At 42.2% G+C, this 27838-nt stretch overlaps 1 protein-coding gene across 2 annotated transcripts; it reads right to left on the bottom strand.

Annotated features, from left to right (window-relative positions):
• Window positions 1-448: 448 nt before the first annotated feature.
• Window positions 449-27280, bottom strand: insyn2ab (inhibitory synaptic factor 2Ab). Of its 2 annotated transcripts, XM_084374973.1 has the most exons (6): window positions 27219-27280; window positions 26852-27014; window positions 18024-19194; window positions 12630-12701; window positions 2017-2463; window positions 449-1855 (listed from the first exon to the last, which is right to left on the bottom strand). In XM_084374973.1, the coding sequence occupies exons 3-5, from the start codon at window positions 19187-19189 to the stop codon at window positions 2280-2282; spliced, it is 1422 nt and encodes a 473-aa protein (XP_084231099.1). In that variant the 5' UTR covers window positions 19190-19194; window positions 26852-27014; window positions 27219-27280; the 3' UTR covers window positions 449-1855; window positions 2017-2279. The 2 variants fall into 2 exon arrangements, with proteins under 2 accessions (XP_084231099.1, XP_084231100.1); XM_084374974.1 differs by lacking the exon at window positions 27219-27280 and having other exon boundaries at window positions 26852-27206.
• Window positions 27281-27838: the final 558 nt, after the last annotated feature.

Below are 27838 nucleotides of genomic sequence, written 5' to 3'. Positions count from 1 at the left end.
TTGGACCCGACAAACATTTTAAAATGATTGATTCACAATCATAATAATGTTTTAAAGGACAAGAGATACTTTTATTCTGCACCTTTCTACAACCTCTGTCGATGTATTATTTAAAAATGTTATCCATATGACCAAAATACACCTCGAGAGTTTAAGCTACCTTGTAGCTGCCCTGAAATTTTTATGAACCCAAGCTTGTACCCTCAAGGTTTGACAGAAGAAAACATTTCTAATTTAGCCTTTAGTTGCTCTTTTGTACTGATGATTAAACTCTGAGAGCTTCGTGCAGATTGAAGCCGTAGAAGTACTCCAACACGAGTAACATTGTCCATGGGTAAAATTAATGGGCCTTTTCCTTCTGGAACCAGCAGCACCCAAAATAGCTCCTCGCACTTTGCAACTCTATCGCCTCTAGCATTCAGTAGACATAGCAGCACACTGAATCACCTTCAGTTGAAAATGTTTTAATTGTGATGTAGAAACAGTAGAAAAATGCATAATATTGCACATAATCACTAAAATTGCACTTTCTCAAGGTACAGATCTTTGCATGGATATTGGTGACCTGAATAATGTAACCTACGCTGCGCAGTCTAACGATGGGAGGCCAGTATGTCACATCCTGACATTTCTCAGACATCTAACAGTACCATAATCTACATAAGAGCTGCTGTTATAAAATTACTTTAAGAACTCAGTAAATACCTGCTTTTTCTAACAGCGTGCAAGTTCAGTATCGTTGCTACATCATCAGTCTTTTTGTTTTGTTGTACTTAACCAAAGCTGGTGGCTACAAGTCCTCTCTGCTGTAAGGTTGCTACCATGCTCCTTTAGCACTGTGTATAGCCCTTCATCTCTTACAAGGTCAGTGCACAGTTGTTTGTGTGGGTTGGTGGACAGGTGTTTGTTCTGTAATCGTCTTCTACGAAATAAACAGTTGTCTCGTCGTACATGATGGAACTTGCAGAGGCAAGACAAATCAATAATTCAACTCTTGGAATTGTTAGCCGAGTCGACATGAAACAAATGACTAAAAAACAATATCAGGTTGAAGACTTCACATCAGAGCTTTGCTGTGACACAATGAGTGACTGCGAGGCAAGGCAAACTCGTCATGGACTCCAGGAGAAATGTCAAAATAGCTTTTACTTTTTGTTGGAAAAGAAGAAAAAAAAACAACTTTAAGTTTAAGTTATCATAGAAAATATTCTGCCTTTAGAAGTAGTCAAAACATTATATATATGCTGTTAAAAAAATCTCACCTTACCCAGAAGACTTTTCATTTTTCAACAATTGTACCTGCTTCAAGAGGAGGGGCCCAAACGCATATATGTTTTTAAAATGTCATTTCACAGTACTTTGCTAAAAAGAGGCAGATATTCTGAAATATAGAGATCTTGAACATTATGCGTCAGTGTAGCCAACAAAGAAAAGGACAGGATGAGTGAGGCAAAGTTGGCTGGCTAGTCGGTTGGTTGCACAGTGAGCTGAATGGAGAGACAGAAGAAGAAAAAAAACAGAGGGAGATAAAGGGAGAGAGATATAAAGAGAAAGAGAGGGAGAGAGGGGGGAGACAGGGGTTATTAACAAAGGCAGGCAGACGTTCAGTCAGACAGACAAACCGAGCGGGGACGTCAACAGATAAGGAGGAAGAGGAGAGGAGACGGGGTTATAAGGACAGCGCTGACACACTGCCATGTACTGTACTGTGTTTCAGTCTTTTACGCATGTTCCTCTCAACAGTCAAATGTTTGTGCTTTGCTGGAGTCGGGGCTGATGTCCATTCAAAGATTATAGCTTCGCTCATAAAAAGGCCCTCCGCATGGCGCCTCCTCTTGTTGCCAAACAATATGCTCTAAGGGGAGAAAAAGACCAAAAGTGCACTGCATTGGAGGATGCGATAAAGAACCACATAAAGTACAAAGTGAGAGGTGCATTCACTCAGTGTATAAATAACATCCATCTTTACACAGTATGAAAAATACATGTACAAAAAAATTGTATCCCAAAGCTCACCTAGTTGTCGCAGGCGTGTGTCGATCCTCTTCAGCAAACATGCCAGAAAAAGGTTTTGACAGAATTTTAAATGTTATTTTTTTGTCTCTGCTGTCCCCCAGCTGACTTAATGTGCAGTCTCAACTCGGAAACCCCAAATGAGCTGGGCTCTGTCGTTATCCATTTCTCATATGTTGATTGCTCCCTCCGAATACTCCCTCATCCATTTCAGCGAATAACAGGGGTATTAATGTGCCCAGTGAAAAGGCTGTTTCATGTTTTATTCAAAGGAACCAGAGTTTCCAACGAGCATGCTTTTTGGACTCTGTCTTGGTCTTGCGTTTCGGCGTGGATGTGAAGACTTCGTTGGGGTAAGGCAGAGCGGGGCATTGTTGGCTGTCCATGGGGCAAAGTCTCTTCATCAGGGGCTGAAGCTTGTCCTCCTGCTGCTTGAAGTCCAGCTCGACACTATAACACAAGAAGAGGGAGATTTTTTCTCTTTTTCATAAAAATACATTTTACAATACAGATTGGATTCAGGTGCACCAGGAGGTTTCTAAAAGTTGTCTTTTTGGGTGGCTGTCACATTTATGACTCATTCTTTCGACTTGTTTTTTATATGTCGGTAATCCTACGACGTCCAGATGGATGCTGGGAGGGAGGCGAAACGGTTCAAATGCACTGACAGACACCCTGGCAGCACATATCTCTCGTGGCACATATCCACATTTCAGAGACTCCTCCGAGTAATAGAGTTCCTTTGCATCATCTCTGTATTTTTCATGCATGCAGTCAAAGGGCTTTTCCTGCATAGATTATACGTGTATCAGAAAAAAAAAAAGGGAGGCAGAATGTGGGTTGCTCCTGACATCAGACTTCCACATGCCGCCAGTATAATCCCAGGCTGGTCATCGTCTGATTTTGTTCCGGCACCGTTGTTGAACTCTCTCTCCGATTAAATCTCTCAGGCCTGGGAGAAATGCGGGGCTTAATCCCATCCAAATGAAACCATCGAGAGGCCAAGCAGACCCTGATTAACTGCCTGTATTCAAGCTCGGGATAAATGCATTATTATAAACCATCTCCTTTCACTTTATTGCTATTGATTTGTAGTGCTCTGTTAATGTATTTATTCCTGGGGTGTGCAATAAATTTTGAAAGCATCATATCGGAGATAAAAGAGAACGAATCATCTCCCGTCTGCCTGCCAAAGCGACACTCCTCAACAAAACCGTACCTGATAATGAAATGTTCTGTTGCTTTTTTTGGTTTAGAGGGGACATTTTTTGATTTATCCTCATCCAACGCTACTTAACACACTGCATTTAAAAAGCGTGGTGAAATACTACGACTTACAGAGCGCTTTCCCGTCAGTCTAGTAGGATTAAAGGTGGGAGGGAGGGCTGGCGCTGCTAAAAGAGATGACATCTGACACGTCAAGGTCAAACGTGCAGCCCTCTTCTTGTCCGCAGGCACACAAATAGACGTTAAGGTACAAAGCCTGGCCTGACTGGGTAGCCGCTTTGATGGGCAGTGTAATTAGTTCGCTGAAGGATACGCTCAACTCGAAGTGACATAATGAATCCCCGGGACTGTCTTCACCCTTAAGATAAGTGTCAGTTAAGAACAGAGCTCTATTAAAGCCTTCAGGGGAGAAACTGGATTGAGGGCTGGATAGTACTTTGTCAGGCTGGGACTTACAATGAATCATTATGTTAGATTAAATGAAAAGAAATTCAAAAATGTACAGGAGTACGGGTCTGCGGCTACTTGAAACTCAATGTTCGTATAAAAAAAGGGATTTTTTTGAAGTATTGATGTGTCAAATCCTCTTGTTGCACGGTGCTCGTTCTTCATTTTCTTTAGGCATTTTCCCTCTTTTCTCATTGAAATGAAAACTAACACTTCACTTAGCATCTTACTGAGAAAAACAACAGCTTTTTTTTTTGTTTTACAGACAGACTGAAGTCTTTATCTGGGCCAGAACTGCTGTTTCCTGCAGTATCCGATGCACTCGTTTGACAACATCTCCTGTTCATGTCATCCATTATTTCATTTCCTCCTGCGTTTATCTCTATTTTGATGTTTTGAATCATTATGTCCGATTAAACGAAAATAACCATGCACTGGGTTTGTGGCTGCTTGGAACCCATTATTTGTCAAAACAAATCCTTGTATATCATCCATTATTTCATTTTCTCCTGCTTTTGTTTCTATTTTAATCTGTTAGACTGAATAAAAGTACAGTCAGAAATGTACATGAGTCTCGATCGGTGGCTGCTTGGAGCTCATTATTCATATGAAAAGGGTTTTAGTTAGCAAGTTTTCTTTCTTGTGTCAAAACAAATCCTCTTATTGCACAGTGATTTGTTCATTCTTCATTTTCTAATGTGCATTTTGTCTGTATTTCTACTCAAAATGGAAGCGAACACTTCACTTAGCATCTTCTGAACGCACGACAATGGAAAAACTCAGCTTTACAGCCCGACTGACGTCTTAATATGTGGCAGAGCTGCTGTTCCCTGCAGTATGTGGTGCACCTGTTTAACAACATCTCCTGATCATATCAACCATTTATTCATTTCCTCCTGATTTTATCCCTCTGTTTTTGTTTCAAGTCAAAACCGTTGTGCCTTTTACAACTTTGCTGTGTAAATATTGTTGACTGGACAGAAAGCAGAGCAGAATCACAGCAGCACAGTGCAACACAGAATAGCCTCAGCAATTATTAAGCAATTAATCACTTGACAGATCACTGCAATTACTGTACGCCGTGGACAAGCGCCTCAGTGGGAAGCCAGAGGCGGCACTGTATACGATGCGGGTGGCACTGGGGAGCAGGTGCTTCGGCAAACAAAAGCCCTATATCTAAGATCATCTCTGTACACAAACAGATTGAAGCGGCTGGAGACAGGGAGGCTTTTCCGGGGCATTCAGCAAAGCAGATTAATCATCTCTTTAGCTATGCAGTGTGAGTAGCTGTTGCTGTGATCAGTGGCAGGGCCGTTTGTTTGTCTGCGGTCGTGGCGCGCTGAGCACCGTTCAATGATTGTTGCTCCTGGGAGGGATTTGGCTGCTGTGAGACGTCTTCTTAGCATGGTAAACTCTGTTCTTTCCACAGTGTATACCTGCTCGCTGCCTCTCTCTGTTCTATCTGCTACCGGCACCTTTCAGCGCAAAGTCATTCCTCCTCCCGTGATTTCCCCTTTGGCCATCCACAGTTCAAACTCTCCCACTTGACAAGATGAGTGGTTCAAGCCCAGTATAGTGTAACATCTTCAGAACTACATGACGGGGCATAGTAGATTAAATCACCAGAGAGTGACAGTTATTTCCTCCACTGACAGGCAACAGTTGAAGCAGAAAACTCCCCACAGGTTATGTAAATCAGATGCAGAAATACTTCCCTCCGTCATGTGTACGGGATATAAAAGCCACCGCCGCTGTCGATTACATGGCTCTCTGCTTCGCAGACTGACAGAGAAAGACCCGATCTCATTAATGAGAACAAAACAGGAAAGGCAATCTTGACAATTGTTCGCCAAAACAACCACAGCTCCGCCATCTCAGCGTGGGACACAAGTGCTAATTAGCTCCTTGCCTCTCATCATATTGCAGAGCAGTTGCCTTCCCCCCTGAACTTAACCGTTCTTCAAAGTCATTGTTGGTTCCAAATTGGAAATACTACATTGTGTACTTTGATTCAAATGCTGGTTTTGATTCAACGCAGCATGAGAGGACTAAAATCCTTTAATGCTTTGATCTGAGCGCGGGGCTGCCTGCTGTACTCGAGGTGGACTCAGTGGTAGACCACATATAATTTGCAGCTGATGCTCTTGTGTAAATCCTGTTTGAACAACACACGCAGATAATTACAACAAGGAAATATGAAGAGCAGGGGGTGGATACGGTCTCATCATGCCGTCTTCATCTTTGAGTTGAATGTTAAGGGTTTGTTTCACTTAATAAATATAACAGGAATAATAATTTGAAAAGAATTCCCCTGGTGGCGTCGAGCCATGCAGACTCTCTGATTTGTTTTAGTCGTCGGTTTCGGTTAAGGAATCGTCCCTCCAGGAAGTTCATCTGCTTCTTTTTCCAGAGGTAAACGTTCAATTAATTCTGACTATAGAGGATGTTAGGTCGTTCACAGTTGGAGTACCTCAAGCATAATGAGTACGAAAGGCTACCAGCACTGCCTGCCTGAGCAGCGTTGTGTGTTGTGTCATTGAGAGGCACCGTTACACTTTTCACCACAGCTTCAATGTCTAAATTTGTAGAAAATGTCACTGACATGTAAAGAAAAAAGCTGTACATCAGGTGAAGGCTCTTTTTCTCTCTGAAAGGGGGTGAACAAAAATCATGTCATCACCATTATCGATCATTATCAAAGCCAGCAGTTCAGCCAAGATAGCCTTCATGCTTCAGTAGAAGTAAGCCTTATGTCCAGGGTGTTACTAGCCTGTATAAATCCTCAGCTTTGATCAGGTCGCTTTTATATTCTGGGACAATTGTGGGTTAATTCAGCAACTCTTTCAGCCGCTTTCACTGCATTTTGAATTCTCTACCGCTCTGATTCACGCCTACGATGGGACCCTTTGTCGTGCCAACGTTGGCCTAGACTCAAGGGTACTGTAGCATTTGTCCAAAATTACAGACAAAACATGATTTCTTGGAAATGAAGAACTGGTGGTGATAACATAACCTCATGGGATTGTTAAATCTTCCTTGAAGTAATAGTGAAGATTTTTGTTGAAAGAAAAATGGACACAGACTGGGGAAAAACACAGCTCCTCTCTCTTTGCAACTCTTCTGACCTTCATTTAATCGGGTAGCGACAGAAATTGCAGACACAAACCCAAAACTATCTGCACTGATAAATATCACCTGAGACAGGTGAGACATTTTTTCAATATGGGTGAAGAAACCCTTCAACAAACCCCTTTTCTCCTTAGCACGATAGACAGTATCATCACAGTTAGTCCCCTAAATTATCACCCATACTGTACATTCTCTCTCCCTCTCTTACTTGCCATACGTATGCCCTATTTGTTGCAGTGATGTATGAGATGCTGCAGTGTACCGAGGGCGGGTGGAGACTGTCAGGGGAGAGCTGAAGTCTGGATAAGACCCGTAGATTGACTACCTGAGCTCAGCAGCTGCAAGAATCCTGAATTTATCGGACGTAGCGGAGATGCTGGACTGCTCTGAAATTAAGGGCTACATCTCAGGGGCAGCTAATCTCGGCTACAGTTACAACATGCCGTCTAACTTTTGAATTGGCCTTTTGGTCTCAACTTTTTCCTGGGGTCGTTTTTATTCGCCTCACTGTACTCCAGCCCTCCTCCACATGTTACATTACCGCTGCAGTTCGCTCACCGGATTGATAGACCACTATAATAAAAGGGCCCGCCGGTGATTAGATCATTCAGCCGTTTGAGTTGTGCGGCATTTTTACCATCCGTGACAGCAAAAGTACATCCGAAATAAAAGCTAAACAATGAAGAAATGCCTTTTTTCCTCAAAAACATAATTCTGTCTTTGAAGGTTTGTGCAGCTGGGTTCTGCTGAAGAATATTAAACAGCGCTATTTGCAGAATTTAAGATATTTATGACAATTGCTTTGGCAGAGATAGATAGGACTGTGATAGATTACTACCCCGCCTGCCAACTGCAGCTCAGCTCTATTCAAAGACTGTTAAAAACCAGTTGAGGGAACCGAAATAAACAACTAATGATACAGATCACAGACGAAATGATAATCCGCCTCTTTATTAGCGCGCTGCAGAGTGGCTCTTGACTGTAATTTTATTACCATACCACATGCTTTGGTTTAGTGAAGGCACTTTTTTTGCCATCAGAAATTGTTCAGCATTTGTTAATTAAGCCAAGTTCCTTCGCCAACATACCGAGCTGGCACACTTTGTCTTATCAAGATAAGATCAGCGAGACGAAAAAAAGAGGAACTCCGATATAGGCTTTCTTTGCACCACTATGCTGTGGGCCTCTTGCGTTGTCCCATTTATCTGCAGTAAGACAATTAAACAATAGGCCCAGCCAGAATCACATGGCGCTGATAAATACCCTTCACAGGCTCATATGACCGTTTATTTGCATAGAGCTAAATATTCTTACAGACCCACTCTGCTTAAACCCCCAGAGTGAACGCCACAGTTACTTACAGTAATGGCAAAACCCATGAAAACAAATCAATGCAAAGGCCTGTTTAATCAATAGGGACACAAATCGACACAAACAGCGACACACTGCAGCATTCTGGCTGTTACAGAAGAGCGCACCTACAGCGCAGTACATAAAAAAATGAGACGTAGAAGAATAACCAAAGGCTAAAATGTATATTGTAAATGAAGAAAGACTTCTTTGCTCCAGTACAGTAGAGTGTCTCACCCATGATTAATTCACTGCATGATTTATGGGCATTGTGATCATGTAAGAAATTATAATCATGAACTGCAAGAATTCTCATTTATTTTCTGAAACTGGAAACTATCAGAATTTTGCCACGCTAAATTGTTTTAAATTGTATTTATGTAGGTCAGATTTTCTAATTTTAAGCTTCACAAAGCCAGAAAACCCTGACATATTTCCCTTTTAATATTGTTGCCTGTGATACACTGCAACAGGTCACGTTTATTAAGTTAATTCATCTTTTGAAACTTTGATTAACATGGAAATTACTTCTCTAACAGGAAGATGAGGAGATGTTCCCTACTTTGTTTACAATGTGACCTCGTCTTTTCATGTGTACTCTTTAAGGGCAAGAAATTACATTTAAATTACATTATTTATACCATGGTTCTCAGAAAGGCCTTTGAACCGTGCATTATGCATGTGTGAAAAAAAAAGATAACTACTGAAATTGTTCTTGACTCAATAAATGGACACTTAAGTGATCATTTCTATCAAAGATAACCACCGGATCCTCCTTTAAAGCCTTTTCACACCAAGCATGGATTTTCGTCTGAAAAATTTCCATGGCAATGTATAAAAAATGATTTTATGGGTTCGTACACTTGGAGTTCGCTGTCAGTGGATTTCTTCCTGCAGAAATATACGTTTCACCAACGAAATCCTTCGTTTCAGCTGATACCCAGGTGAAAATGGAAGAAAACCTTATCAGTTTGTTCTTGGTGATCTTGAAGTGTACTTATTAATGTTTCAGTAAATTGCATGCAGTTTTTGGCATTGCCGCACTGGTGGGAAACAGCTTTTAGCTGGGGAAGTTTTTGTGGCATCCAATCACTAATTTCTAAAACTCCAATACAAGATTATTACAAACTAGTACCTTAGTTTGTCTAGAGAGCAGTGTGTCGTCTTTGTAGCAACACATATCATGCTTGTGGATAGGGCATGTAATAGCAGCATGTAAAAACAGAAAAGAATGGGGCCAAGGACTGAGCCTTGAGGCACACCACAAGAAATATGTATTCTTACCGAACTACCCAATGGAAACAAAGTCTTGTAGATGTGCTGACTCAAGAAATGTAACTAAACAGTAACAAATGCAGCAATGCAACCATAATGGACTGTCCTCAGGCATCCACATTTATTCTGTTGTCTTGTATTGCTTTGACTTTAGCACTGAAAGAGAGCTGTCACAGTTTTGTCCTCCTCTCCAATTTTATGGCTCAGTGAAGTCCTCAGAATTAAGGAGAGAAAATAAGTCGAAAATAAAGTGTTTGGAAAACTGGTGCAGGGGAGATCATGACCCTGCAGATTATTATTGTTTTTGATGGTGACAGCTCAACGAGATTTGGCCAGGTTAGAGGAGAGAAAAAGGAAAAGGGCGACAGTTTGTCTGGGAGGACGGTGCCATTCTCGTCTCATCACAAAACTTCACCTTGTTTACTTTGACATCTTTCAGAGCGAGCAGCTGGATGTAGGAATATTGTAGGTTAAATGTGAACCGTCCATCTGTTTTAAAAGCATAATTTAGTCCTACAGGCACAGTGAGAGTCTTCACAGCTTGTTAGGCTGACAAGATTTGAAGGATCTCTTTACTTTAGTTAGACATCAGGTCATCAGGAATGCAACAGCCTTGAAATCCTTACTGCTGACACCCGTCAGTGTCTCTGATAGCAGAATCAGGTCTGATGATTTGGCTTTGCTGATATCTTGTATGTTTGTTTTGCCTTACCAAGGAGTGTTGAGTCAGTTTTTTAGTTCTTGCTGAGGACTGGTGGTCTGCCTTCTGCCTTAGTGCTGATGGTTGTCGAACCTTATTCTTTGATGGCTTCTCAGGCTCATTCTGTCGAGGCCTAAATCTGTTTTCCAGTTTTATTGACTATATTCCACAGCTGCTCCCTGTTCTGCAGTGGTGTGAAGGAGTGAGAGCGGCTGCCGCTCTGCAGCACTCTGTTGTCTTGTTGTGTTTTTGTATATCGATGGAGGGAAGTCTTTTGTTCCTATTTTTACTTCTACCGAGACCAACATCTGTTCTGATGCACCAGCAGTAGAATATAAAATAGTCGTTGTCTTTTACTCCTCAGACAAGCCAGCGGCTCATGTCTGGGTCTTGATTAGTCAGCTGCCCAGATCTGGGAATGTGTCATCACAATTTCAAGTGTGAATTTTTCCACTTCCACTTTCCATTTCCATCTACAGCACATGACGCTGTGAACTGGAAGTCGATGGGTCTCATGTCAGGGTATTTTCATATACTTATTCTAAATCTTTCTAACTCTGTTTCCTTTCTGCAAATGTCATGAGTTTTAAGTGACGGATACCACCTGAGTATGTGCATCATTTGATCACTGACCTGCTGTCAGTCATCAGAAGACAAAAGAACAACACATTTGCGGTGGTAGGAAAGGTATTTGGACGGAAAACATTATTACAGTCGTCATCTGGGCAGAGCTGCACTGACAGATATCAAGAATGGTTTACGATTACGGATGGTGGAGAGGTGGTTGTGTGGCTTGGGCACCGCTTGGTGATGCCTCGGCTGGCTCAGTCATCCTCAATCGTTTTCCTCAATCGAATCGAGGGTCTAAGGACAGCGGATGTCATTCACTGTACAGATTGTAAAAAGCCCACTGAGGCAATGTGATTGTGATTTTGGGCTATATAAATAAAATTGATTTGACTTGATTTTCGTTTGATGTGAATCTAGATGCCAAAAATACATCTTGCTGGAGCAAAGCAGACGATGACTTGGATGACGGTCTAGGAGACAAGGAGACGCCGTCTGTACATGACTCGTACAGCAGGTGTCGGCCACTTTTGGTTAATGTGGCGCTTCCAAGAACAAATATGTTTGTACAAGAGGATCTTGCGTAAGAGGCCTAATGTTTTCTAAGCCCCACTGCATCTGATATGAAATGGAGATCGTGCTTTCAAGTTCCACAATGGTTTTACACCAGAATCTGGGTCAGCTGGACACAATGCACTCGCCGAGGGAGAAGAGAAAACAGGCATCTTGAAAACTGTACAGAGTAAAAAATCCTGAAAGATTTCCTTTTCTATGCACTTGAAATCATCCACAGGTATGTGTCTTAATGTGTTTAAAATATGAAGAGTAAGACAGGATTGGCCTTATTATCTTGCTGATGAAAACAATCTCCACTCTTTTGCAATATTGTTTTAAAAGGGAAGCAGTAGTAAGGAAGAAGATCCTTTCACTGCAGCAAACTCTCATATTCAGAGAGGATATAAGCTTTACATCCATAATTTGTGTGATTTTGTGGTTTTAAAGGTTCTTGCTTTCAGGGCCACACCAAAACCACTGAGAAGTCCCACTGTACAACGTGCGTTATCTCAGCTTGAGAGTACTTTCCAAACAGCTGCCTGTTTCCTTTTTCCAAGAACGAGGTAATGACTGGGTCCAGCAGCGGAGGCTTTTGGATTAAAGTGACAAATGACACGAGGTTATGGCTTGAGTGGATTTCCCACCTGCTTCTGAGCCATTTTTCAGCTCACGGCGTATCAGGACACAAAACCGCTTTACATTCTGACCTGAAATACAGTGTATTTTAAAAAAAAAAAAATAATAAAAGGTAAAATGCTTATTTTGATTTCTAATCCAGTGCTTGTATCTGAATAAGTTGTTATGTTTTTCAGGGATTTGATCAAATGTCCTCATGACAGGACAATGTGACAGGGTCAACTGTATTTCCTATCCTGCTGCATCTAATTCACTTCCCACTGCAGCGTATGATTACTTATTCATTACAGTGAGACCAAACACTCCCCAGGAACCCTTGCATATGATATTAGAGGTATTATTTCTTTAACCATCCATTGTAGAAAAACATGCTTTGGTGCATAGCACGCAATGTACTGTATACAGTGCTGCCACTAGCTGCATATTTCCTTTATTGACTTATTCTTTCCATATTCCCGGTGCTTATTTTATGACCTTTTTATGGTAGATGATTCCATTTTCTGTGAAAGCTTCATTTTCATTTCATCAAAACGGTTATTGTTATGTTGCTGTCTTCTATCTATCTGTCTCTGCAGTGCCCTCCCTGTACTTTTACATTTTCTGTACAGAGAAGTGTCACTGCACCAAACACCTCTTGTAAACATCCCTTTCGCGCCGTACCAAATTTATCATGCAGAAAACAGCATTTAATGCAGCATTAATGACACATCAGCAGGGACGAGGGACCCACCTGTAAATGATGCATGCGCTGTTTCGACAAGTGTCACAATTTGCTGTGTCTTGGCCTGTTCGGTAAGAGAGCCTGTGAACAGAGAGATGAAAAGATATATGTGATCTCCAGTGGCAGTCTTTAGCTTCACATTTCAACACCTGTAGGCATCAGCTATCAACCAGATTTGTTCAGCTTGGTTTTTTTAGCCCCGTGTTGTTTATTCCTAACAGACAAAAATGCAGCAGGAGCTCTCATCCTGCAGTTCTTTCAGATCTGGCTAATAAAGTGTGTAGCATTGCTGATTTTACATAATGGGATTACCGCGCATTCCCATGGCATAGTTTTAAAATATGTTCTGTGTTTCTGTTCTATAGGCAAAAGGAGGTAAGCAGCAGATAAATGCTGCACAAATCATGTGTAATGAAAAAAATCAATGCCTTTACATTCTGCGCTATACTGTACATCTTTATTTCTTATACAACTCAATTTGCTGCAGACACAATGGGCATCACAGATAAAAAAACAAAAAAAACAATCATCAAGACAAATTGTATCTGCTCTGATTATGGTATGTGTACACAGCCCAGAGGGACCGCTGTATTTACTGAATTAGAGTTCTCATTTCTTTTGTATTGAAAGTCCTTTGCAAAGGACTAACTTAAACGACAAGAGGATAGGACTGATTAAAAATACCAAAGCTTTAACGACCGTCTCCTTTATCTGCAGTTTTTTGTTCCTATTCTCTTAATTGAGTTTAAGAGAATAGCATATATACAGCATACAACATCACTCACATAAATTTTGTTTTTCACGCTATATGTTGCTGCATGCAATGGCGGGCTGCGGTGCTACGGGGATGATGGGAGGGGCTGTGTTAGGGGCTGCACATGTAATTGCTTGCTGTCACAGTAGCTGTCCATCCTGTTGGATGACATGCGGAGGGGTCAGACCTCAACTGTTCGCCATGACATGAGAGGTGACCTCATTGGGGGCGACAGAACAGCCTCTGTGTGGATCGAAAATGCTGAATGGAGCTCAAGGTCAGCAAGTTCATCCATCCTACCTTGTTCTCAGATGAAGTCTCTTTGAGCAGCTGTGCGCAAGGACAGTAACTCACTGCACAGACAAGGTCTACACCAGTGCTGCGCTGCTGCCTGGCTTTTCATGTACATGCTTGTCATTTAAAGAGCTTCGCTCTAATAATCAAAGCGTATTAACCTAAATTCATAATCACTGAGAGCACTCAGCACAAAAAAAAAGAAAAACACTTCTGTCACCATTCAGGGTAAAATGTTCATGACCCACTATAGTGGCACTGTATTAAAGCATAGAGTGACACAGAGAATGACTTAACAGATGCGTCATGTGGGAGGAAAAAAAGAGGCACCTCTGAAAGTCGTTCTCTAAGCTAACTGCTTGTTGGCACAGATTCACTGCTGTGTTGTTTGCCCACGTCAGCTGTCCTGGGATATGTCCTGCCCTCATCATTCCCGTTTCCATGTCCACACCCCCTGACTACGTGCCTGCTGCTCTACCTGCCTGAGCACGGCATAGTGTTTTGTGTTTTGCATGTATTATACAGTACAGAGGATACACATAAGCTGACTATATGATGCAGTGCGATGACTTGCATGATAGAGACCTTGAAATTTGCATATAATCGTATAGGCCTATGTATAATGGTATGGCAATTTTCTCAAAACAGTATAACCTAGACGTGACATGCATGTGTTTAACTGAAAAGTGTTGTCTATCTGTCCCACTTACTAACACCGCAGTTATAATGCAAAAAGCTGTTCCAATTTTTAAGATGTCTTCCATTATGCTGTTGTTAAGTAAGGAACTAGAACAGCTGTAATGCTGAACATGCAAGTGTATTGTTTGTTGTTGTTATTGTTTGCAAGTGCTGGGTATCGAACATTAAGTGTGACTTCATAAAACTGGAAAGGATGTGAAGCAGATGGAAAACACATGCAGTATTTGGTCATGCTGGACTTTTTCAGGAAATATTAGTCATGTTTATAACTGGCTACATGAAAAAGAAATGAGAAGTATGATATTTTGTAATAAGGTTATTTTCAATGTAAACAGAGAAGCAGAGATAAATACCATGAAGAGAATAGTTTCCTTCAAGCATTGTTCCTGTACTCCTGCTGGACCAATAGATTATCCTTTTGTCACTGCATGTACGCTAAAAGCAGTTACTTAAAAAATTACTTGACATCATGCATTTATTCCTGGTAAGAACAGGCTTTTTGTTGCTTTTTGCTTCTTCCCAGAGGGCTATCTGACTGTCTAGTACACTGGCCGACAAGGGCAAATGCGCTGAAACTTAAGAAAACACATGCAAATAGATAAGAGACAAGCATATTAAGAAAACATCCACATCAATTTGACAACACCTACACATGCAACATAAAAACGCTGCGTAGTCAGTGCTCCAGGCCTCTAGGGGGAGCACTCTCCACCAACTGAAAGCCAGGGTTGTGAACAGAATACATGTTGTGTGGCTGATGGTGATTTGTGTAAATATACTTAAGTACAATTATTTACCGTGTTGTTGCATTAAACTGCAGTTCACTGTTAAACACTTCCAAACAGAAACTGTAAGTCCGGCTGTGTTCAGCTGTGCTGTAACTTAATATTAGCTGTTAACATCCTTACACACAACAGCCAAGGACGTCACATTAAAATCTGGAGGCTATAAAGACTGCTCGCTGGTGCACGAAACCTGACTTCCTGGTTATTAAAATACTGGTATCTTCCGTGTTTTGGGGCCCAGAGATTGCGCGCACAAGAGACTTCCCTAAACCGACCAAGATGGCTAACTCGGACAGCTTCTTCTTTCACAATGTAGGCTAAATGTAGGCCTCGAAGCCTGACTCTCTTCCTGGGGGCTTGACCATGGCACTCTGCTCCTCACCAACTGCTAACTAGCTCTCCACCTGCTGATATCAATACAGACTCTCAGTGCCCTCTTAACCAGCGCAACATATATTTGAGTCCTGCCAGCAAGCTGTTTGTGGCTGAGGGGATAGATTGACCGTTGTGTGGGAATATTTCAAAATCTTCATATTTTTCGTAGGTCCAGCCAGTAGCCAGTGATTGTAACAAGCACCGACACAGCACAGTAGAGAGAAAGAAAACTATAGTAACAGCATTAGAAGATGAGCTCAGTTGTGGTCAGCGTAGTCGCCGTTGTAGACAGTAATTATCAATTCAATTTGCCACTGAGGGATGATGGGACACCATTAGTCTCGAGCCCTGCAGCATGCTATTGCATTTCAGAGAAAACTGTCTTGCTTTTATCTGATGGGCACCTTTGATCGACCCAAAACTTTTGGTGGCCGATCAATCGGCGCACCCTTAGTTTTTAATATAAATGTATTTAGTCTCTCTGACTACAAAACATCACCATCAGCCACACAACATGTATTCAGAATAAAGTCCTGGTCCTTGCAGTCAGTGGAGAGCGTTCCCCTAGAGGCCTGGAGCACTTGCATTGTGGCGGCTGGATATGCAGCGTTTTTATATTTTCACGTTTTCCCTAATGGAAGTGTCTTGTGCTGTTGCAGCACGTGTATTTGGTTGTGTTGTGTATATTTCCAGCTTTCTTTCTTGATTTGCATGTCATTTGGTCTATTTCAATGTGTTTTCTTTAGTTACAGTGCATTTGTTACATTGTCGGCAAACCATTGTCCAGCCTTGCAATATGGGGGAAGTGTATTTAGGCTTCGATCCTGTAACTGCAAATCTCTAGTAACGTTGATTGAACACAACACAGTGGAAGCACTACAGCTACAGCAGGCGCAGTTTTGTGGAGATGAAAGGCAAAGTGTTATGAGGCTGCACTAATTGGGCCTTTACAGCCAAGTTCCACAGAACCACACTAGGGTGCCTTGTTCTCCACTGGATATGGATAAGACTTAAATACAATTTGCTTTGTGTTGCTATGGGTTTTAGAGATGGAGTACATTGATTCCTACAATTGCACAGCGGTAAGAGTCTGGCTGTGGACATGCCTTGAGGAATTTATGGACCTTGTTAAGGCTTTCTCTCCTTTACAGGTAAGTCTCTAATGAAATATGACACAGAAAGACTTGCTGGAGGCACATTTGCTCTCGCTTTAAAATTGCAGAGAGAGCAAGTACCAACATGTGTTGTACTGTGTTTTAAAAATAACCCAGTAAACCTTGATTGTTGAATTTCATATGATACAAATACAATAGCGATCCTCTGACAGTAGTGATCCACTGGCAGGTCAAAGTTTTCATTATTGACTAAAATCATCTCAACATCTTCAATCAATAATCAGTTTCAGTCTTATCACAGGCTTTGACCCATGTTGTGTGGGGAGGACTGCGTGGAGTGGAGGAACAACCCCCGGCAGACGGCTGCTGAGTGTGGGGAGCTCTGGGGAGGAATAAACACCCGATTTTTCTCTAACCTTGAGCCGGATTGAGGAAAGCTCAAAGTTTACTTTTAAAACTTTCTAGATTTAAAAGTGGATTTATCATCACTTATCTCTCTCTGCAGCAGTGCTACTGAGAGGTGCTGAAATCCACTGCTGGGTGTAGTGAACTGTAATTAGTCTCTCTTTGTTGACTGCTGACTGGAGGGGAAACGCACTTCACTTCATTAATATCTCTGGTGAGTGATGAGGTCAGTCAGAGGCTGAACTGAACTCAAACACACTCACACACACCCTCAGTGTCTGCCATAGCTCGCTAGGCTAATGCAGAGTTAGGTATTCAGTTTGTAATGTGAATAAACACAAATGAACCCACTGTTACAGGAAGCAAAAATTCAGTGTGAGAGGATAATTACTTTTACACTTTTACAGACCTTTGTTATTCTTTTAAATAACATTTCACCTACCAAGTTAATTACTGGAATCTGGGAACACACTGCTATTTCCTAAAATAATATTGCTGAGATGAGGCAAGAAACACCAGCAGTGAGGCAATCATTGAAGTCAAATGAAAAGAGAAACCAGTGGCAAACAGTAAAAGTTATTACCCTAAACAGAACATTGTAAAAATCAATCACAGTTTACAGAACGACTTCCTGGATTATTATTACCAATATTTGTATTTTTATTTGAGATGGAGCAGTTCTGAAAAATCTGAATAGTTTGCTTGTTTACAACCAGTTTGACTGTCTGCTTGTATTTCTTGGCAATGAACTCTGCTGTACTGATGTTGTCTCCCCAGATTTTAGCAGCCTTGGTGACAATGTTATGATAACCAATAGAAATGATGGTCCAAGCTACAAAAAATACCACTCGAGTCGTAATAAACTGGAATAACCTTTTAGCACAGCCTTTTCCTGGCAGCACACTGTGAATTGTGATGCACGCTGAGTGCATAATGTATTTAGGGTTGCATCTACAGTGAAGCTTACTCTACTCACCCCTCTCTCTGTGCTTCACCTTTCTCCAGCTCCTGAATAACTCCGAGTAGGACCTTGATGGTCTCCTGGCTCGAGCTGATGAGGCTCTCCATGGCCTGCAGCTGTGCTTTGATATCCTTGTCTTCAGATAAGGGCATTATCTGCTGGCTGCTCCCCATGCCTGGGGCTCGTGTGTCTCTTGGAGGGAAGCCCTCGTCCCCCCCGACTGTTTGCTGGAGTTTAGAGGAGGCTGACACATGCCTTGTCCGACACTGCCCTTGCGACTGTGCAGAGCATTTGGCACTATGGGGAAGTGTCTGTGACTGCTGTTCGTTAAGCTGTGTACCCTTTTTCCGTTTACAGCTCACAGACGGGCTTCCTAAAGACTCCACCTGTGTCAAAGAGTTCCACACAACAGGGCCGGTGCCCTTTGTTTTGTCCTGTGAAAACTCTGAGTTAGCCAGCTGGCGCTTTGAGGAAGTGCCAGCGTCCATATCTTCTTTGGGTAATCCTTTGTGTTTGGTCCTTGTCCCACACACCTGGTATTCTGGTTCTCTTTTGGAAGGAGAGCTGCGTGGATGGCACTCTTCCGAGAAATGTGAAGAGTCTGGACAAGAGGGTCCGTCCACGCAGTTGGCACTGGAAAGCAAATCCTCTATATCACTGCTGTCATCAGTGTGGTGAAGCAATGCTTTAGTCTGCCCCACGATCTTACCCTTGTACTTAGAAGACTCCCCGATAGGTTGTCCGTCCTCTCCTCCTGCTTTTATGTCACTCAAAAACCCATTGTTTTGTCCTCTGTAGTCTTCCACCAAAGCAGCATGTTTGAACGTGTGTCCTTTTTTCCTCTCGAAAGGAAAAGTCTTGTATCGCTTAGTGAGGTCCGGCGAGGTCTGCACACCCGTGCTCTTGGTCACGTTTGGAATAGAGCGTCTGGCAGGCATGGTCATGTATTTTCTGTGCGTCACTTTGCAGGAAATGGATCTGGAGTGTCTTCCCCGATGCTCATTCTGAGCGTCGCATATATCCTTAAAACGCACCTGTAAGGCCTTGTTTCTCTTCTTCACTTGCTGCTTGCCTGATTCTGGTCCAGACTGTGCTTCAAGGCTGTGTGACGGGCCCGTCTCTGAATCTGATTCATCTGAATTTGAGAGAACAACGCATTTGGTGTCCTCTTTGCTCACCATATTTCCTGTAAATAAAACACAAAGAGAAAAAAGTCTGTGTGTTACTATGTGATCCAGCACGAAGGAACCTGATTCTTTTCTCCTTCTTGGACCAAAACTTTACATTATGTTATTATATAGCATCTGAGCATCTCATAAAGGCATGGTCTGTCATCCAAAATCCAAAATTTAAAGCATGGAGTAAATGTGCCATAATTAAAACATCACAAGTCAAACTCTCAATTATTTACGTGAACACATGTAACGCTTGTATCTATTCACACAAGTTATTGATCGGGATGTTCCAGAGGTGTTTTGTCCATTCTGTATTCCCATTTCAAATGTTGCTTTTAATCAAAAACCTCAAACACAAGACTCTCCTGGATAATATAACTACCCTTCAGGTTGATGTTGCGGCCACTGCGTTTCTATTACTGCAAATAATTTTTCTGAGAAATCCTGTTTATTCAGTCAGTGTAGCATGGCAAACAGCTCTAAATACTACAATACCCATAATAGCAGTGAATTCAGAACACTTGTGAACAAAACAAAGCACCGTAGTTGCAGAATTCATTTAAAATTGACCCAGAATCTGACCCAATACCTCCACCAAGGCCCGACAGACCTCTTTAAATCAATCAAGCCTAATCCGGTAACAAACTCAACCCTAACCCATAACCCCATAATCAAATTGTCCTCACTCATAGATACCAGCCACCTGAATATGCCCGATTAAAGAAAACGTCCAAATAACTCTCTTCTTGCGAAGTTAAAGAAAGTCAAGGAAAAAAAAGACCCCTGGATCCGTTTCTTTATCCAGATCCACCCTAAAAGTAAATAGGGCTATTCTGGGCCAAGACCCAACCTCCTTCAAGTTTCGTGTAAATACGTTTTTCTGTAATCCTGCTGACAAACCAACCAAGAAACAAACAAACAGACACGGGGGACAGCAAAAGCCTCCTTGGCAGAGGTAAATAAAGCTCCCATTTGTAAGATAGTTGATTTTTTTCTCCAACTTGTCAAATGCTGACGCTTCAGGATTGTAGGTTGGGTCGGCCGGCATCCCAGAGTCAGTATTTGCAGAATTGGAAATCAACAATCTCACAAATAGGACACAAGCTTTTGACTTTTTGTTAACACAACTGAGTTCTTGTTTAATGAAACTGAGCTAAAGGACAACACTTTCTTGTACTGATCTTTGAACCTGGTGAGTTTCATGTCTAATCTAGCTTAAATGTGCTTCAAATGTGAGTCACCTGACATTTTCCTTTGGGTAAATTCAATATTTTTCTTACTGTCTGACGTCACTTTTCGGAGGCCCCCCGAAATAGCTCCATGTTGCAACTCTGCAACCCTGCTCACTGTTTTGTTCTGCTCGTGTCTCTGCTGCGCAGCTCATTGCTAACTCTGCCAACACTCTGCAGACACTTGCAGACGGCTGCTTACACCGCTGACTGCTGCTTATATCAGTTGTCAGCCTCGATTAAACACTCTCAAGCTAAGTATCTGCTAGTGATGCTAACATGTGAGTTGTTGCTCTGCTCAGGAGATATTTTTGTGTTTGACTATATTAAAATATATGGTTTAAACAAGGCTGCTGTAGATGTGTTTGTACACCATAACTTTGAGTAGCAGAGCTTATTTTTCCTTTGGCTTTTGTTTTACAAATGCATCGTGACACATTTATGCTATTGATTTATATGGTGTGGTAAAAAAGCAAAACTCGTGTTTCAGAATTATGTGTTTAGGGCTAAATTGGTTTTTGCGGCTTATTTCCCCCTCGGCTGATGTAATTTTTGGGGTTTCCCATTGGATCACTGCAAACGCCAGTCTCTCTCTCTCTCTCACAGCCTAACGGTGCTCGTTAGGTTCACGAGTTTAAACACAACTGCCGTCCTGCACACAGGCCGTTCACTCGGCTTGATTGGAAAGTCTCTGTTGACGCACGTAGAGACCCATTTACATTTTGTCTACACAGTTCTTATTCGGCCACACATTAGAGAAACATTTCAGCTCAAACAAATGGGTTTATGTGACAGCTCGCTTTACTGTTCTTCATATCATAATTACATCTGAACTGCTGAGCTCCTGCTCTCTGCTTTGCACTGATACACTCATTGCCAAATTTAAGCTTGCTGTATATTCACCCGCTTATGGTCATCTCCTTATCAATGCTGCATAACATTTCCTCAGATATATTCTGGTACATTTAGATTTCTTGACAGTATTCTCCCTACAATGAGTTGTTTTATTCAGGAGTCGCCACAGGGCTGAGGCCACAAGTAGATGGTGTTTACTATTTAATGTATTCCCCCTGTGGTTTGAGGTCCCTAACAGAGGAAACGACCATACAGCAGCTGCGGCTCAAACGTACCAGACTTGACATAATAGCTGGTGTTAGGCTCCTCCACCTGTATCCACCTGTAGGCTCTGAGTCCCTTAGGGGAAATTCATTATCATCACTCCTGAATCTCAGCTATGCTGAGCGCAGTGACGAGGTCAGAGACTCGACACCAAACACAAACTCATCATGAATCTTATCCATGTGTTGGCTGACTGAACTGACCTCAAACTTTAAATGTTTACAGACTGCTGCTTGTTACAACTTTATGAAAGGCTGCAAAAAACAAACAGCTCAAGAAGACATTCGCTGCTCAACCATAGGAAATCTAACAAGTTGTCGCATGGCTTGAGATCACTTGAGCATTTTTGTAAATGAGAAACAGTTTTCACTTTTAGAGTGGGAGTGTTACAGTCTCCAAGAAGTGTGAAGTGTTATTTAAGTGTTTTAGCATTTTACAATAAGCTTCTCAGATATGGAACGCATTCAAAAGCATAGTTGTTTATGATCAGAAAATCATTCATAGATCCTCAATAAAACTTGACCGTTTGTGTTTCTAAACTTGGCGCGATGACGATCTAGGATTGATTGGCTTCATTTATAAGATGCATCTCGTTTAACTAGTCGTGCTAATGATGCACCGATCGTTAACATACATTTCTCATGTAATTAGTAACAATTTTTCTAAGTGTAATTCATCATTAACAAATTAGTTTAGCCTCAAGAACCTTGACAGGGTGTCTTATCACACAACACACCATAAAATCTAGTCATGTAGCAACAAAGTCATGCAGCGCCTAACGGGAAGATCTCAGCTAATCATAAACATTTTTACCTGAACAAAACACAATATGCCATATAACATCTGTCTACACAATTCAAGGCCAAAAACAGCTGTATATAGATGGAATGAATACCTGTAGTAAGATGCGATAAGATGGCACAAAAATGTGCTAAAAGGGCCCATTTCTCAACTAAAATCTCTCTAACTTTGCTCTGCTACACTTCATTAGCATCAATCCTGACAGCGGGGATGTTCAGATGTTGTGCTGTGGTTTTCTACAGGTTCTCTACAGGTTCTGGGCTGCAACTGCATTATTCCAAGGGGGTATTCACTCTAAAAATGTAAAATATTTTATTCATGCTTTGTTCCAACTTCATTTTTCTCTGACCCAGTAAGATCTGTACTGATGCTCACACCTGGGCAGACATCTCACAAGTGTTACCTTTACTTCACTTTACTTACCAAGATGTTTCATATAGACCATGGAGTTGCAGAGATATACTCTTGGGCAAGTCATTTGTCATATTGTCTTAATTCTGAATCCTTTCCTTCAGTTTTGCATGTATCAAATGGCATCGCTTGATTCATACTGATTATGTAATAAATCACAAACTGCTTTGATCAAACAAAGGAGCTAAAAATGACTTCCATGTTTGTTTATAGTAATTCCCCGACGCACAGTTTCAAACGAAGCTCCATATGATCAAATGAGACATATTGCATTTTTCCGTCTGATCCGCAATGAACCACATTTCATAGCTCGAGCATGAAATACATCAAGCAAGAGCAAGGAAATGAAATGATGTCTGATAGGTTTGAAAGGAAACATCACAAAGAGCTGGCTAATCATTTTCATATGACAGGACGCCACGCGATAAATAAACTCCAGCGCATCATTTGTTACCACACAAAACGCGAGCTATTCATGGTGCCGCCGCTTGTCTGAAAGTAATCACGTTTTATCATTCGCAGACATTGTAAATCCATCAATGTGATTGTTCTGGTGGGAAATTTATACTGAACAGACATTTCCTTACTGTCAGTTTCACTGCTCCCATGAAATTTGTAAAAGGAAATGCATGATAGATTAGATTAAATTAACCCCTGGCGTGATCTACATCTGCAGTGCAGTGACGTAACGACTGAATGAGCAGCTGAGTGTGACACGAATACACACGTTTTTAATGATGGCTAGTGTGCATATGGACGCTTGTATACATGTTTGTAAAATGTCTACGTGTTGTGCACTTCGTGTGAGTATCAGTGTTAGTATTAGCATCAGTGTGTGTGGGCTGTGTTGTCACCTTTTTAAAGAGAGGCCTTTGCCAGCATCTTACACACACACACACACACACACATGGCCGGATAATAAAAGGATGAGGTTGTATTTCTTGGGAGTCCTGCCATGTCTTTTACCTTGCAGACTGACCACTGTAACCTAACCCCTCAGCTCAGACTGTTGATGAAATGGAATACATTTAGAGGCAACTGTGCTTCATCTCGCTTCCTATTAAAAAGAAAAACCTCCATGCCAGAAAACTCCATGCTCCTAGTGTCACTTTAGTCACTGCATTGCATTCACTGCCAGATGAGAAAAAAGAAAAAACAAACAACCAGCTCAATCTCATTATATAAGAACAATATGGTGTGCTGTGTCATGAATTCACACACAGTCGTTATGGAATTTGGAGCAGCTGAATTTTATTGGGGGTGATATTTGCTCTGAAACATAGCTTAGTATGCACTTTGATTTTAGCGTAAGTTGTTTGTCAGAAGCGCTTGCACGGATAAAGAGAATTTGTTCGAGGCCGATTCACATGGGATCATACTATTTCACAGTCAGAAATACCAATCTCACACCACTGAAAAGGTAATCACATCTGCAGGAAGTCTCCTCTAAGCGCCATACAATTTCCTATGCAGCCATGTAAGGCATGTAAAGCAGCTAAATGGTAATTCACACAAAAGGGAATAAAGGAAAGCTCTTCACTGACTTATTATTGTTGGAAGTCGGATACACAGAGAGTGAGAGCGAGACGAAAGACAAGGCCGACAGAGAGGCTGATGTGACACATGGATATATTCAGATGGCTGAGCGTGAATCTCCTTTGCTTCGGCGTCTTATTTCTCCTCCTCCTCTTCTCAAAGCAAGCGATATCTCTGCTAATGACCTGAGGTCCTTCCCTGATTTGGCCTCAGCTATCCAAAGGATTATGAATAATGCATTGACTCTAAAATTGCAAAAGTAATCCTCTGAAATCTCCTTATGTACCCTGGCAGACCACGTTGTCTGTTCCAATTGCCCTTCAGTTCCTCACGCTAAAATGCCGCATGTATGAGGGAAAAAAAACAAACAAAATACCTTTAGCTACAGTATCGTGATTGATTTCTTGTGACCACAGTGTTGTAGGAAACGTGGCTGTTTGTAAAGAATGTTAATCGAGGGGTTGGATCCATTTTCCGTGCTATGGCGGGCCTACCAACACTGCTGACTCATGATTTATGCCCCATCGCCAAGCAGAGAGGAAGAGACGGCTTTGCTCAGATCGCCTTACAATCCCTGTCAGCCCGCGTCAACTTAATAATTACTCAAGTGCATCTGTAGGTTATTTACATAGGATAACACAGTCTAGCCACTCTCGTTAATGGTTAAGTAATGTAATTATAGTGGCCTCCCACTCCTCAAACATAGTAATCTCCCTCTGCACCATCATTACAAGCAGAGTGCATCATAAACACGGGATGCTCTTTAATGCTACAGCTCATCATTTGAGCAGTATGTGCGACGACTAAGCTTCACTCGTCATTCAGCACAGGTTGACACTTGTGCTCATCCCCCCCCCTTGCATTCTGCATTATTACTGTGCATTGTATCTATTTTGCATGAGGTTTTTTTTTCTCTCGTCATTTGTAAGTGACATTGCAGCAGCGTCGCTTTCATAAGCACGACGTAAAGGACAAAATCACACTGCCGTCATCCGATCCACCACATTATGTGCGTGTAGCCTTCCCTATAGCACCGTGCGCTTGTAAAGTATAGGCTCGGCCCCTATGCATTTGCAGCAATCTTCCTCTCAATACAGCATGAAGCTTTTCTTCGTCCTACAGTGTGAGCCCCTTTTGGTCCAAGATTTTTATTTTGTCTTTTGTTCAATTTTTTTAACACCGATTTGAGAGCCTCACAGTCACACACACACACAAAGACACACACACACACACACGCACCGTCTTATTCCAGCTGTCGTCCAGAGCTATCTGTATCTACCAGGGGCTGCCGGCTACACCTGTGAAAGTTTGCTTTATGACATTGGCTTAAAAGATTTATCACTGAGCAGCACTTTCTGTTATGTGGAATAGTTGGAGCTCCCATCCCTCTATCTCCTGGATGAGAGCACTGGCTGTGAAATGGATCCTTGAGTACGTTTGGAGAGGCTGATATGCAGAAGGGCATTTTGGGTTTATTTTTTTGTTGTTGTTTTTTTTGTGATCACACGCACTCATGCCAGTGTGGGTCTCTCTTTTTGTATGGAAAAATGGAGAAGACAGTTTCTGGCTTCAACACTTCAGAGCGTACATCCACAGTGCTTCACCCTGATGAATTTATTGATTAATAAGGCGCTGTGATACAAGCAAACATGTGTACTCAGGTCAAACTGAGGATTAACGGTGTAATGGAGAAGATGATTTATAAGTGAGAAAGATGCTGAGATAGACAAGCTACAGTGTGTTTGGCAGCTTACAGCTGTACCCTGTCTGTGTTTCCTGTAAATTCAGGTAGTCAAGGAATGACGTGTGGAAAATAGAGGGACAGAGACAGAGGGGGGGGGGGAGGCAACGACTGAGAGCAAATATAAGTGCAGCTCTGTATGTGATGCAGTACCCCAGAGCTTCCTAGATCACACATGTCATTAGTCATGATAAGTCTGGATCCACCTTTCATCAAATTTAGCCTTGAGGGGCACATCACTCATCGCATATGAATTTGTCATACAGTCTGCGCCACTTAATGCGATAGTTGTTTCCAATAAATGATCATCATTCCGACAGTCTATTACAGTAAAATATACAATAGTCTATCAGCGAGCGCCTATCAATATTCTTCACTACTAAGCTCAGGCAATTCACAAGTACAGCATTCTTGATAATCAGCCTCTGCCTCATCAGATAAATACCGCACGTCTGTCAAAGGGCTGCAAAGACACGCATTATGATAAGTATATAAATCAAAGTCGAATTACATCAGCATTCATCCTCATTTTCATCTGGGGTGAAGGAAAACCTTGGACGTGTCCTCCTTATTAGTCATTAAACCTTTCAGAGCTTGGATGCCGAAATGCCCCCTCCCTGATTTATCCATATCTAATGCATGCAGGGATCATACACATGCACGCATCACTAACCCAAGACTTTTAACAGCATTTTATCATGAATCATGCATCCCTCTGATACCCACTTTGATTCAGTTAAAGATTTTAAAAGGCAAGCAGATGATGCACACACTCTTTTCTGCATTACCTGTGAATATGTGTGCAACTCCACAAAAAAGGGAAACTCTTACCTTAAGAAACAGATCAGAGGTGCAAAGGACAAGAAAGCACAGATCCCCTGTAGAGCCAGCGTTCATCCATGTATTCAGCGGGTGCCAGGGCACCGTCCAGCCACTGGAGCAGCTCTCACAGGCTGCGGGAGGACAGAGAGAGAGGCAGCCGGTGCAGTGACAGCTGGAGTAGTTGTGACACATCCGGCAAAGATTCAGGTTATCGGGATGGGAGAGGGGAAAAAGCAGAAAGACATTGCCTCAAAACCTCATCAGGTCCTCACAGATATCCCCCTCCTGCCTTTTACCCTGATCTCTCCCCCTCTTCTCCCTTCTACACCTCATTCAAGCATCACTGACACTCACTCGCTCTTGTCCCTGCACTCACCGGGAATAGGCACTCACACACGCAGCGGAGATCTCCATCTCGCGGTGCTGCTGCTGTTGCTGCAATCCCTGTGCATTCGTGATTGAGTGTATGTGTGTATGTGTGTGTAAGAAAGGCAGGGAGAGGGTGGGCTGGTGGGTGGATGGGTGGGTGGATATGGCAAAGGGAGGAAGAAGGAGGAGGAGGAGAAGGAGGAGGAGGAGTGAGGGGGTAGTACGCAAGCTGCTGGGGAAAGTCCACAGCCGCTGAGCTGCATCATCGGCGAAGACCCCCTCAACTTGTCCTCCACAGGCTGGCTCTGTTGACACTGAGCTGTTATATAATCTGAAGGGCTTCGGGAGACGGCAGAGAGGGGGAGCTGTGAAATAATAATGCATTGTGCTTTTAATTGGACGTCTCCGGCCCCCCGTTACTTTCATACATCTTACACATTGTTTATGAGGGGGAAGTGAAAGGGGGCAGGATGGAGCAGAGGGAAAAAGAAGTGGCTCTGCACAAAGGGGGGGAACAGAGGAGACGAAGAGCCACCAGGGCAGCGGTGTTAATGAGAATCTGAGACGAGAGAGAAAATGAAATGACGAGAGGGATTAATAGAGACGGCGGGACAGAGAGAGCCACAC

Source organism: Pagrus pagrus (genome assembly GCF_965226575.1).
Source record: "Pagrus pagrus genome assembly, chromosome: 15".
In the NCBI taxonomy this organism is placed as follows: Eukaryota; Metazoa; Chordata; class Actinopteri; order Spariformes; family Sparidae; genus Pagrus; species Pagrus pagrus.
This window is presented reverse-complemented; position numbering and strand designations above follow the sequence as displayed.

Excerpts from the sequence above, each read along its gene's own strand:
- insyn2ab (XM_084374973.1), bottom strand. The coding sequence starts at position 19,189 with ATGGTGAGCAAAGAGGACACCAAATGCGTTGTTCTCTCAAATTCAGAT. Across the intron at positions 12,702-18,023 it reads GGTGAAGCACAGAGAGAGGG|GCTCTCTTACCGAACAGGCC; the intron begins GTGAGTAGAGTA and ends CTCTGTTCACAG. Across the intron at positions 2,464-12,629 it reads AGCGCATGCATCATTTACAG|TGTCGAGCTGGACTTCAAGC; the intron begins GTGGGTCCCTCG and ends CTTGTGTTATAG.